Here is a 12,916-nt window from a genome sequence, read left to right as displayed (position 1 = left end):
ATAAGAGCTTTGCTGCCAGCTAATAGTGGCAAGGCACCATTCCATGTCATGCTGAAGGGACATTCCCTTTGGATCTGATGCTAACCCCTAAGTCTTCACATTCACTGTCATTTACATGATGAAACTATTTCATCACCTAAGTCAGTTAAGTAGCTACTGAGGGAAACAAAAGAAACCAAAAATAAGCAAACTTAGAATGAATCAAAGCTCAGAGAAGATGAGGTATAGGTTCACTGTTCACTCACAAGGCTTGTAATCAAATATTTAAAAAGCAGACATCTGCTAATTTCATTCAGTATTTTTTGAGATCTATAGAATTTAGTAGCATTTAACCCCACTCTAACTTTCCTTCTTACAAGTACAACTAGTGGTATTTCAACTCTGTGGTCATAAAAAACAGCTAGAATTTACTTCCTCTTTGTCTAACCAATAATTAAAAAAATAAAAATTCGGTTGCAACGCCCTCATCCAATGGATGTCACAGCAGCTGTTGCAATGACATTCAGTGAACATTCAGTAGGGCTGTAAATGCAGAAACTGCATTCTCCCACGCACAGCTTCCCACACAAGGTTGGGCACCTGCACTAGTGAGCCTGCAGGCAGGAAGGTGATGTGTAAAAGTCACTGCTAGGACATATCCTCAGGTCTGGTTTGCTGACACACTGAAATAGTGGCTATAGAAAGGAAGAATATCCAAAGAGGCTTAGGCTGGGATTTTTTTCATCTTTAGAAACTGTATCAAAGCTATTTGCAGTGAAGGACACCTGCCAATTCAGTACATGGATATCCATTACAAAGGCAGCAAATAATGTTGGATAAAAAAATCTCTTGGCTTCACCATTAAAAAAAAAAAAAAAAAAAAAGTGTCTGCTCTGAATTATCTGAGGCTGTTGGGCACAGAGGTCTACAGGAAGCCCTTCTCAAACAAACCTCACATATAGGACAAGACACCCTGGTACACAAACTCAGTTCTGAGTTTCTGTACCATAGAGCTAAACTCTTGTTCCTTCATTTCATTCTTCATGCAGGCAGTGCTATGTGGGAAATGTGTGTTGCCTGCACTTTGCTGTGCATCAGCTGGAGGATGTGAGGAATCCTTCTGATGGCAGACTCAAGAGTCTCCTCTAAAGTTAGTGTTTTCCTCACAGACAGCTGTTCACCTCCTGTGGAGAGCCAAGGGCAGCCAGCCACACTGTCTCACCACCTGTGGGTTCTTGTCTGTCTACAGAAATACCTGTGTCCTTAGTAAAGGGCAATTTTCCAGGTCCAGCTTGCAAAACTATGCAAAACATATCTTGGGCTGCATTTCAGTTAAGTTCAATATGCAAGATATAAACATGCATATCCCTTATTTAAGATGAGCCTTGTCTTGGGTTTTAAGAATAGATGATCTCACTGGAGGAAAACTATTAAATCAGGAAAAAAGTGGGGAAGGGGGCAGGAGGCAGGGGAAAACCAGTAATGGTTGGTTGTCATACTAGCAATTGATCCTGGGCAGCCTTCTACTGCACCTTTCTAAATGCAGCAGTTCATGTTCACTGACTGACCTTGCCACTCCATTCATATCTGTTCTAATTTTGGCATTTTCCAGCCATTACTTTGGCTCTTTCATATAAGCAGATTGTACCAGGACCTCCACACTTGTGTCTGGGGGAGGTGATACACAACTTCACCACCAGCCTTTGGGAAGGTGAATCCTGTTCCTTCCTTTCCTTGTGAGCAGTAAGCACTTAGGATTGACTTAACAGAGAGACATCTTGAAAACAGAAGCTGAGAAGTGTGGCTTTCAAATGTTTCACTGCTGATACTGTTATTAACAAGGAAGCACTCCAGGGAAGTTACAGTTCCAAACATTACTGAGGTTAGCAAAACACAGGGAAAAAAGAAGATCATCTGGGGGCTTACAAGAATTGTGTCTACAATCCAGTTTACTTTCCGGAAAAGTACTACTTGTGAGCTTGCTTCACAAAAATACTTCAGGCAAGATGAACTGTGTACAGCAGGAATTTCTCAAGCAGTACCTGGCAGTAGGAATGGTCTTTGGCACAGCAGAGCAGGCTGGTTCCTGCTCTCTGGAACGTGCTCATTGCCAGAGGGGAAGCAACATGCATTTTGGGCTTTTGAGCAATATGAATCCTTTTGTAGAGTAGCTTATTCAACAGCAGATAATTAAAAAATAATTAAGATATGCCCAGAGACATTGAACATTTGCTTCTAGATCAAAAGCTGAACTTAGCAAGTACAATCCTGTTAATTACAACTTATCACTAATCAAACTGATTGTGGTAGTCACCTAATCCACACCTCTGCATGTCTCAGTCACCATGTGTTTTATTATTAAAGTCTCTGTCAGCTACTGAAGTGTTTTCTCTCAATGTGGCACGTAGCAAATGTCTTTCCAGGGTTATGCAAGAAAACTGTCAGGCTGGGAGCTGAGTCTCTGCCACCTGAGTGAATTAGCTGACAGATCTCCCATCCATACATTTAACAGTTAGAAGGGTGAAATCCATTAGAACTTACCTGACAACTCATCTGCTTCCATGCTTGTGATGGACCCTGGGACAGTTTATTACCACAACATTAGCCAGCAAACACACTGAGCATTATAGGGAAAAGCCAAGAGGACTTTTTGATGAGCTAGTGCTAACAAGAAGGATTGGTAAACCCTGAAGATGCAAAATAGAGAATTACCTCTTCCAGTTGTGTAGAGAAACAATGCAAAATGGACCCAAAGTGGTTAAAACCACCAGCAACAATTGTGAAGAAATTTCGCCTATCAAAATGAAGCAGTAACTCCAGTAACTTCCTCTCCATTTCAGGAAAGGGAAGCAGCCTAACACTGTTGCTTCCATGCTTTGAAGGGAATGCAGCTCCCTTGGGTGTCAGGAAATATGTCAGGAAATTAAATCAGCTCCTTGATTCCTCTACCTGTCTCCTAATTATAGCCCAGTGTATCTCAGAGGGAGCCAAGACTACAACTCAAATAATCTTTTTACTTAATATACCAGAGACTTTTTTTACCAGATACTGATGGCAACATGAACCCTCAGTTTAGTTTCTGTGGGAGGTCTTTTGACATGTATTTAAACATCTATTTTCAATATGAAATGAAATTATCATCTAAAATCTATACAGCTGTTCCTACTACAGTCTAGTAGGACGTACCTACATGAAAGCAGAAAAATGCACTTGAATGTCTTCTGAGTTCATTAAAATTAATTAAACCTCCATAAGGATATTTTTATTCATAATCCAAGTGAGCTTCATTTGCTTAACTCTGTTTCACTCTTTTAAAGCAATCTACACACAATTAAGCCCTTTTGATTCTGAATAAGTAAACAAATTAGTTTAGCATAATCCAATTAACCCACGCACATTCAAGTTCATTTTCCTGGAGAGCTCCCATGTAGAAAAACATTAACATTCTTAAAATAACTTAATTCAGTTGAGTGGTATGCACACACTACTTTGTGCATGTCATCTACACCTCCCATAAGAAAAGCAAAACTGCTGGAACTCCTACTAAAAACAGTGTCATGCCTTTAATCCTTGTCACACTTACCTTTCTCACATTATAAAAGTCTCGATGGGGATTACTCTTCAGTTCTTTAAATTCCGACATCTCATTTAACATCTCGTGTAAGCTAAATTTAGATTCTAAAAAGTTAAGCCTCCGATGACAATATGTTTTTCTGTAAAAGCAAACACAAAAATGAACTGTAACTTAAAACTAGTTGTATTTCAAATTCATAAAGAACATAAGAGTTTCCACAGTAAAAACAAAGTTGGGGTGTTTTATGAGGTCCAAGACAGATCCATTCTTTTTATCCTACTGGTTAACAAAAATGTAAGCAAATTTCAGACCAAAGTTATTAGTGAGATCTCTAACAGAACTCTACATAACCATGTTATGTCCTTCAACTTGTCCAAGTATTCATCACTATACCTGTACATAAACTGCAGTCCTTTTAGTAATAATGATCAAAGCATGAAACCTATAATCAAATGGATGTCAATTGCAACTTCTCTAAAATGGTACCTCCAACAGAACAATCTTCTCATGTATAACAGAAACCACTTGTCATCCAGCCTTACTCATTATGAATTTTTTTTTAATCTTCCAAATTTATTTGCTTTTTCAATTTAATGTGAGAAGCCAAGATAAGATCCAATATGCTTTCATCTTTCATGTCTTGAGAACATGTATGTTGCATAGAAATACTTTTTTCCAAAATAATTTCTTGTGCCCTTTATAGAAAATATGCTTTTTTGTTCCTGCTTGCCTACTCAGAGCTCCATCTTCACTTTCATCTTCTGTCATGTTTCTCCTTCTATTTTTAACCAATGACATGGTTTTTCTCTTCACCATCTGTCAATTCTTATTGACTCCACAATATTTTGGTAGCACTGTTAATGTAATAGCCTTCTTTTTCCTGCATTATTGTTGCCGATCTCTCCTCAATAGAACACAAATCCCATTATGGTTTTGGAAGTCTGTTTCAAACCCAGTCTCACAGAACCCAATACTAATCAACATCTGTTTGTCTATGCAGAAAGTCTGTTAAGTCATACTGTTGTCCTAAAGAGCACAAGCCTGAGGAGTAGGGGTGAGATTTCATCACTTTACCAGCAGCAAAGATTAAAGAACAATGGTTCGTGATCTCTGAGCAGCCCCACATGCAATGGGCATAAATGACAGGAAAGCACTTGCTGCAAACAGGTAAACAATACCAAAAGAAGAGCTCCTGCAACAGGATTGTGGGAAAGACCTTTTTCTTTTGGGTTGTGCTTTATTAGAGAATGTGGACAAGCCTGCAAAAGCTTACTCTGAATTAGAGAAAGGAGCAGGTGAGTGACCTACATTCACCACAGTGCTGAGTGTTCTAACTTGTCCTACTACAGCCCCTCTTACTTAGGGCTTGCTGTTACAACCGTGAGGTCTAAGGCTTCCATGCAAACTGCAGAAGGGCCTTCAGCATGACTCTTGTTTCTGGTTTTTCTCTTCATCCTTTTATCTTCATTGTCTGTCTGGGAATGTAACACCCTGTAACTGGAATGTATTTGCCCATTGCTCTGTAACCAAAGCCTGGCACTGATTTGGGGCTGATAAGGCTGGCAGAAGCACAGGAGCTGGCTCATGAGAAAAGGCTTAGGGAATGGGCCGGGCTTGTTCTGCCACTGTCACTGCACGAAGCAGACAGACTGACAGACAGGGGAAAGAATGCACCAGGTGGGGGCTAACTGGCCGCAGTGTCAGTGATGATCTCTCCCAGGCAAAGGATCAGCAATGCAGTGCTGGCACACAGGGCAAATAGCTCAGAACAGTTCAGGTTCCTGCTCAGTTCCATCCTAGAGTGGATTCTTTTCCTTTCCTGGTGTTGAGGCCATGAGGGATGTGCTGTTTCCAATGCTCAGCCAGGAAGTAAACTTAAAACTGGATGCACGTGCTTTCATCATGCACTAGGCAAGGACATTGCTTTGTCATAAGTGTCACTGACTAAAACTCTACTATAGTTGTTGCATTTCTAGTTTTTACAGACTTCACAGGAATTTGGCGCTTCTGGGAAATTTTGGAGTTATTTTGATTGTGCATACATAGGTCAGTTTTGCAGCATTGGAGAGTTAATTAACATCTGGAACAAATCAGACAATATTTATGTTGCTGATGTGTATGCTCTACATATGCGGGGTTTCTCTTCAAGCAGCTAGAGCAGAACAGACATGAAGGAATTTAGGACAACTGTTTAAAAACCTCAGGTTTTGCATAGGCCAAACCAAAATTAAATTTAAAAAAAATAATTCAAGTTTCAGTTCCCATGCTTCAAGAAGTTTGGGTCAGATTTGACTTGAATGGAAACACTTGACCAATTTCTTGATGTTTTTCTGTTAACCCCTTTTTTGCCATGGTTGATGCTAAGAAACCAAAGAAATGAAAGGCAGCCATAGGTGGCATTGTACTTTTTCCTTTTAAGATTTTTCATTGTGCATTAATGCTTGAGAAAGGCAAAACAAAACATTACTATAGAATGGGTATGCTGAGGAATTAAATGTCACAGAAGTGAGAAGTACTAAGCCACAGGTAAGCAGCAGCCTGAAGGGGCAGAGTAACAAAAGAGGAACATACGTGGGGCCATCTGCAATTAGAGCAAGAACGTGGCTCAGGTCAAGGGTGTAGGTCTGCAGGTCAGGATATGGCAAACTCCGAGGCTCATTGAGCTCCATCATCTCTTTGCTGTCATAAACAAAGGGAATGCCACCTTTCAGCTTGATAACATAATCCAAATTGTCTGGAGCATCATCCAGATTATAAGGATCTTCATTTTCTTCTGGGGGTGAATGGAAATCTGAAAACAAATTTACATTCTAGTTAGAAGAAATAACTTACACAAAAAGCAAAAGAACTACAGAAAGAACTTACTGCTTCTGTAAAGCTTAATTTCTAACAGATCTCAGTATATTAAAATCACATTCAGTTACTATAAAAATCTGCTGTTACAACAAAGCTTTTTTCTGACAGGCTTTACTTGCAGCCCCTCTCTAAAGGGGCCTACCTTAATTCAAATGTTATATGTTATTAGAGTTCTCTGAACCAATGCATGCAGATTTAATGCTATTCTTTATTAATGTGTGTTGGAATGAGTTTGAAAATGAGTTGGCAGAAATATTTAAATTAGGATGGTTGAAGTACAGTTGAGATTATTGAACAATAAAGTAGTTGATGTCTTCAGACCCACATTCATTATTTTCTTTTCACATTCTGACTCACTGTAGCAATTCTGGAAGTTTGTATTTAAGCATAGAATCAGTTGGGTTTGTTGTGTTTTGATTGGAGTTTTTTAGTTTGTGGGGGTTGGTTTGTTTATATGTGGTTTTCTCGGGTGAGTGTTTTGTTTGAGGTTTTTTTAAGAATTTAATAGAATCAAGAAGCATAAAAGCCAAAAATTGTACAATACAAACCCAGTTTATCTCGTGGCCTTCTGATCATAAATAAAAATCACAAAGTACCAGAAGCACAATTACATTTGTTCAGTACAGTTTTGTAAAGCCTTTAAAAAGTTCACACACACTTCAAGGAGATTTAACTAGTGTGAACAAACATTGTTCATAACAGGAATGACAATCATCACTTCTTTTACAACATCCTATTAAAGCAACCAGCACAAAGTGTCCTGACTGCATTTATATCAACTGAACTATATTCTTTGGCTCAGTCTTAAGGAGTTTCTTCTTTTACCTGTTCAGTTAAGCCACCACAGAAAAGCAATTACCAGTCCTTTTATTCATCTAGATCACCTGATGTTATCACAGTATGTTATAAACTGATACCATCCTTATCTCTAATATTCATAACTATCTAGCTCAAACTTCTGCTAATTAAGACATTGTGTAACAAGATTTCATTTTTTGTGTTGCAAGTTTAAAATCATAACTCTAAGAAAGTTATTAACCTAATAATAACTTGGAAATATCTCCCTGGCAGCTGTTCCAAAATATCTTCCCTGTCTTGAATATTCAGTATACTGTCCTCTTTACACTCTTCCTGGAAAACAAACACTTGAAAACATATTTAGTCACCCTCTTTCAACCACTAAGCCAGTAATTGATTTAAAATGTCACTTCAACACTGAAAATCAGTTGTCAGCACCATGGACACATCTACAGTGGCCCATCTGTACAGACCAAAGGTTGCTCCTCACAGCCTAATCCAGAAATGAGCAGTGCAAACAGTTTAATGCACAAGCAAAGCTTTCAAGACACAACCCACCTAAGAGACAAAAATAATTTGTGACACACATAGTGGGGGAATACGTTCAACCTAATAAGCCTCGTTGAGAGATCAGTTTATTTACCCAGGCAGAATGCCCACCAAATATGACTCCACAGCTTCCAGTCTTGACCTGGCAAGTGTAGCCTGCCTGTGAAATTCCTGACTCAGGGCTTGCTAACTGCCATGTCTGTATCATGCTTCAATTTATGATGTAGATGAGCTCATCACCCCTTTTAGTTCCATATGCCAAGATGAGGAGGAATGACTTCACTTTAAACCACAGCCATACAAGCTTTTTCCTGAGGGAGCATAAGTATGCTACTTAACATCCCATTTGCTTAGGAAATAAAGTAATCAATAACAGTCTAGTCTTGGTTTTTAGGTTTTGACAGCTTGAAAGTTCCAAATTAGGTACAGGATTTATAACTTAGGCCTGTTAGTGATTCTCCACTCAATAATGGAATAAATTACAAAGACAGTCAGAAGCTATCATCACAAAAATACAACTTTCCTTTACTACAGTATTGCATGGATTTAATTCTGTATTTTAAAATAATGTTTGAATTTCTAAGAACATAATTGAATATTTTTAAAAGGCTATTCACCGGGGTACACCTCATCTTCAACCTTCCATTTTTGATCCCTCATGCTGCACAGGTACTGAGATGTTGTTCTCGGGAAGCGATGGTAGGCAAGGCGTGAGTACTTCTCTCGGATGAGCAGAGCTTTCACCAGGCTCTTGGCAGCTTGTTCATAGTCATCCACTGTAACCTGGAAGGAAAACCTGGATAAATACTGGGAAAAATAGCAGTTCTAGCATAGAAGCGTGTGGGGCTTGACCATAAGGATCTTGCCCAAGGTGTCAGTAAGCCAGTGACAGAAGCAGAATCCAAACACAATATACAAAACACAGACAAATGTTTTTATTCTACTGTATATTACCTATTTATTGAACATCTGATTATGTTTTGATCAGATCTATTATTAAAAAGAGTATAAAACAACCTGACCTTAACTTCTAACTGTCTAACAAATCCCTGTATTCAGAAAGCAATTTAGATTTTGTTGCAGAGAGCCATCATATTGGCATTTTACACTTGATGTACATATATGGGAGCTTTTTTACACCCTCTAGATACAGAAAGTGAGAAAACAATAGTTTCTTACCCCTGCACAGTAGTCCCCACTAATTGAAACTCTCTGGAATTCTGGTACATCGTATGGCACTTGGACTGGCACAAAAGCACTTGGAAGAACTGGCGTTGCAGGAGACAGGACTGGTTTGGCCGGTGGTGCTTTCCATTCCTGAGGTGGAATTTGTAATGACAAAGACTGGGATCTAATCATCTTGAAACTTTTCTTCCTAAGAATTCATGGTATAAAACATAAAATAAGCCATGGTATAAAACACTTAATACACTGGAAAACTGATTACAGCAAAATCACCCCCTAGGAAATTTTACTAATGAAAAATACTGATTTTTTCATACCACAGAAAAAACACTGCTCAGAAAGTACTTGTGCTTTAACCTTCTTTGTATTGACATTTCACATAATCTACACCAGACACAAGTTGCATTTACCCTCTACATGAGTCCAATATGCCACAATTTATTTACAATCACTCTAAGATACCCTAAGGTTTTTGTTTCACTTCTCACAACTTCAGTTTCAGCAGAAGTGACTGTGCAGAAGGAAAAGGTGATCACTGTGCTCTCTTCAGTAAGGGTCAATTCTTACAGACTGACAGCATCAGAACTCATGAAGGATCAGACAGAAACAAGTCAATGCTACATATGGAAATTGTTCTAAGTTATCATGCTCTTACACACACTTCCCATTCTTCCCAAAACTTGCAAGACCTAAAGCTCATCTAGTTGTCAGACAAGAGTAGGCAACAAAATTTCATATACAGTCATTCAGTTCAACTCTTAAGGAAAAGGAGGAGCATCTATTTATTCCTTAGGCAGTGTTTGATGACACTTGAGCAGAAGGCTGATGTAGTTATCAGAGTGATACCACAGCATGGCTTTGATACACAAGTCCATTCCTCCCTTCAGGTGGAACTCACATAAATTTAAAAATGCTGCCTTTTCTCATGAAAGCTATGATAGATGTGCCCCTCAGATAAACCAGCTAAAAAAGAACGCTGTGTTTTCCAATGAAGTAATTAGAATATCTCTGAAGATGGAATTAATTTTCCTTACTCAGTTTAAATGTGCTCATGTGTATTTTAAATATTTATATAATATATAAATAGTATGTTATAAACTACCTGTGATAACCATTTCTTTTGCACTGAAATAGTCCCTACTTTTCCAAGTTAGATACCAAAACCTTAAAATGTTAGTAAGAATCACTAACAAAGAAAAAGGAACACTGGAACATTCTCTAAAGCTTCATATTACTTCCTAAGAATAAGAACATGCAGTGCTGGTAGAATTAACACCCAAATTTCATCCATCTGCAGCCACCTTGGAAATCAGCATCAGTTTTGAAAGGCAGTGTTTGATCAACTGAAACTGGAAACAGCACAAGCTGTACTTGTGTCACTGTCCCTTCAGTCCTGCAGGACAGGGATGAACACTTGTTCTGTTCCTGCATGTAAACAAAATACCTATAATACCTCTTCCTACAGTTAAACCTGTACAAAACCTGAGTTTGTTTCCGTGAGACAAATTTTCCAAATTAAAAATGAAACAGACTACTTCAGGAGGAAATATATACCAAACATTTGTTTGACTGGAAACATCTGGTTTTCCCTTCTGTGCCTGTTTATGTCTATGAACATGCCAACTGGGAAATCCACTTGCACAATTCCAAACCCAAAGTCTCAGCTTGTATCATCAGTGAGTCATACCTTAATTTAACTAAATTGACTCTTCTCCCTTCTGTTCCAGAAACATGATTCCAAGTGTTGCCCAACTGTCTTTCTGCAGCTAACCAGGTACATGTGTTTAGCTATCACTTTCAAATGCTTTCTTGCCTGCCTGCTTTTTGAAGAGTCTGTACACGTCCAGCCCATTTGGTGTCAGGCTGCTGCTGAGCTCATGTGACTCCAGAAACAGCCCAGCAGTCCTGTGAAGCAAGACACTGGAACAGGCTGACATCAGGGGAAGGCAGCCTCTCTTACAGAATAAAAAAAACACCTCAAACTCACAAACAAGCAAGTTTGCCTTCATTAAAGCCATGGGTAAACCAAAGGTAGAATGCAATTTTTTTTTTGTTTAATGTGCACTTTTGTGGCTGACAGTGGTTAGATTTTATCTCTGTGAGTAAAGAAAACCTACAAATAACCTCATTATGCCAATACCACTTTTCACCTTACCCCTTGATCTTAAATATAAATTCTTTGCTTTCATCTATTTTTGCAGAGACTAAAGGAAGTATCATGCCACTGTCATTTTCTCTGTGTTAAAATTTTCTGTTTCTCTTAATGAAACTAGAAAAAGAGGAGGCAGTGTTTCTTTTTCTGACTCTTCTTACATTAAAGATTCCTAGGGTTTTGTTCATTTCTACCCAGCTATGCTCTTTATTAAATTTGCATGAGCAATATCTGTGCTATTGCTGGGAACAGAGCTGAGACAACCTGACCACTCCAAGCTCCCTGGGGCCCATCTGATACCTCCTTCACAGGACAGAAGGACATCCCAGGGGGGTCCTGGTGCCTTCTGCTGACCTTTCTCCTGGAGCAGTAAGAGGCAGAATGCTGTTTGCCAGGTATTGCAATACTAACTCAAACTCATTTCAAAAACTCTTTTCAATGAAGAAAGCAACTACAGAACAAACCTTTTAGCTGTTTCCACAGACTGCTGTTCTGCCAGCTCCTTCTGCAGCTCCCTCTCCTTGGCCTCCTTCTGCCCAATAGGGCAGTCTTCAGGCACGGTGAAGAGTGACAAGGCATCCTTGCTGTCTTCTTCTCGCAGGACTTTGGCAAACACCTTCTCTGCCAGGAGCCGCACCTGCTCATCCACCTCGGAAATGTTCAGCTTGGGAAACTGCCGGGGCATCTCGCCTGAGAGGAGCACAGGTGAGAAAGTTAGGGCTACAGCATGAGGGATGAGGAAGATGTGCAAGAGATTGGGGGTTTTTCCATGGTATGCCTATCAAAATTCCGAGCTTGGAGCAAAATCAGAAGAAAGTAGAACAGCTCTGCAGAATTTAAACTAGCATGCAGTACACAAGAACCACAAAGCAGCTCTGCTTTTGGAGCCATGCTAATTTGTGCATCAGGAACCTTGTGGTATACCCACAAAAATTTCTAAGCAATTTATGTAGAGATTTACCAGGAGATTCCACTTACTTGAAGAGTCAAACAGACACTTATTTGTGACACAATGGATACTCAGCTGTGTGTCCTTGCACCGAACCTGGAAATCACATTCACTCAGTTGCTTGCCTTCTTCCTTGCTCAGTGACTTCAAGCCAACAGGCAAGTTAGAAAAGAAGGTTGTACATTTCCACCTCTCCCCATCCCTTGCACAAATCAGAAAGTCACAGAACTGCTGGGAAGAGGAATAGTTGTACAACAAGAACAAAGGTACTACAGTTAACTTGGTGACTCTTTTTTCCATTTGTAGTAGTTCATATCACATTTTTGAATGCATGTGGCATGCACATAGGTCATGGACTTCCATTTCTACTTGGCATTTAAATATTACTTTTCAAAAAGAATAGGTTTTATGTTTTAAAATTTTAAGTAGCTAGGCTTTCATCATAAAATATTTCCCTTTTATGCTAGTATCACTACTAAAATGCCATCTTTATTGTTTCTTCTGTAGTCTCCTGGCTTTACTTTTATCCCATTTTCATACAATCCAGAATGTGCATTTAGCACAAATGGAAGCATTCCAGAGAGGAAAAAACACAGTGCTGATAAGCTACAGACCAGCATTATTTGTTGTGTACTATAAAGCTTTCTGAATGCCTTCAGTATGATGGAGTTTATAACAAATAAGATTAAATTCTTATTACATAAGTTAAAAATAGCTGCGAACATGTCACAGCAAATGGATCCAAGCACTGCCAGAATGTGAAGTCTGGGTCCAAAATTGGCATTTCAGAATTTCTAACCATTTTTTGGTTAGAAAAATGCAAGTGTATTTTGTGAGACAGCTTTAATTTAAATAACGACATACCCTGGAAGCA

General features: G+C 39.0%; 1 protein-coding gene across 5 annotated transcripts in view; it reads right to left on the bottom strand.

Moving 5' to 3' along the window:
- The window catches only part of AMPD3 (adenosine monophosphate deaminase 3), a 31,520-nt gene that overhangs the window by 15,753 nt on the left and 2,851 nt on the right, over nt 1–12,916 (bottom strand). For 3 of the 5 annotated variants that reach the window (XM_064715114.1, XM_064715113.1, XM_064715112.1), the window contains 5 exons: nt 11,558–11,783; nt 8,936–9,131; nt 8,374–8,539; nt 6,125–6,344; nt 3,563–3,692 (listed from right to left, as the gene is read on the bottom strand). In XM_064715114.1, the coding sequence (XP_064571184.1) occupies nt 3,563–3,692; nt 6,125–6,344; nt 8,374–8,539; nt 8,936–9,131; nt 11,558–11,778 (933 nt within the window). In that variant the 5' untranslated portion in view covers nt 11,779–11,783. Of the gene's footprint in view, nt 1–3,562; nt 3,693–6,124; nt 6,345–8,373; nt 8,540–8,935; nt 9,132–11,557; nt 11,784–12,071; nt 12,349–12,916 lie in introns of those variants that run through there. The other 2 variants (XM_064715110.1, XM_064715111.1) reach the window with 1 other exon arrangement.

This window comes from Zonotrichia leucophrys, chromosome 5 (genome assembly GCF_028769735.1).
Source record: "Zonotrichia leucophrys gambelii isolate GWCS_2022_RI chromosome 5, RI_Zleu_2.0, whole genome shotgun sequence".
In the NCBI taxonomy this organism is placed as follows: domain Eukaryota; kingdom Metazoa; phylum Chordata; class Aves; order Passeriformes; family Passerellidae; genus Zonotrichia; species Zonotrichia leucophrys.
The sequence above is the reverse complement of the archived record's forward strand: the minus strand, read 5'-3'. Positions and strand labels throughout refer to the sequence as shown.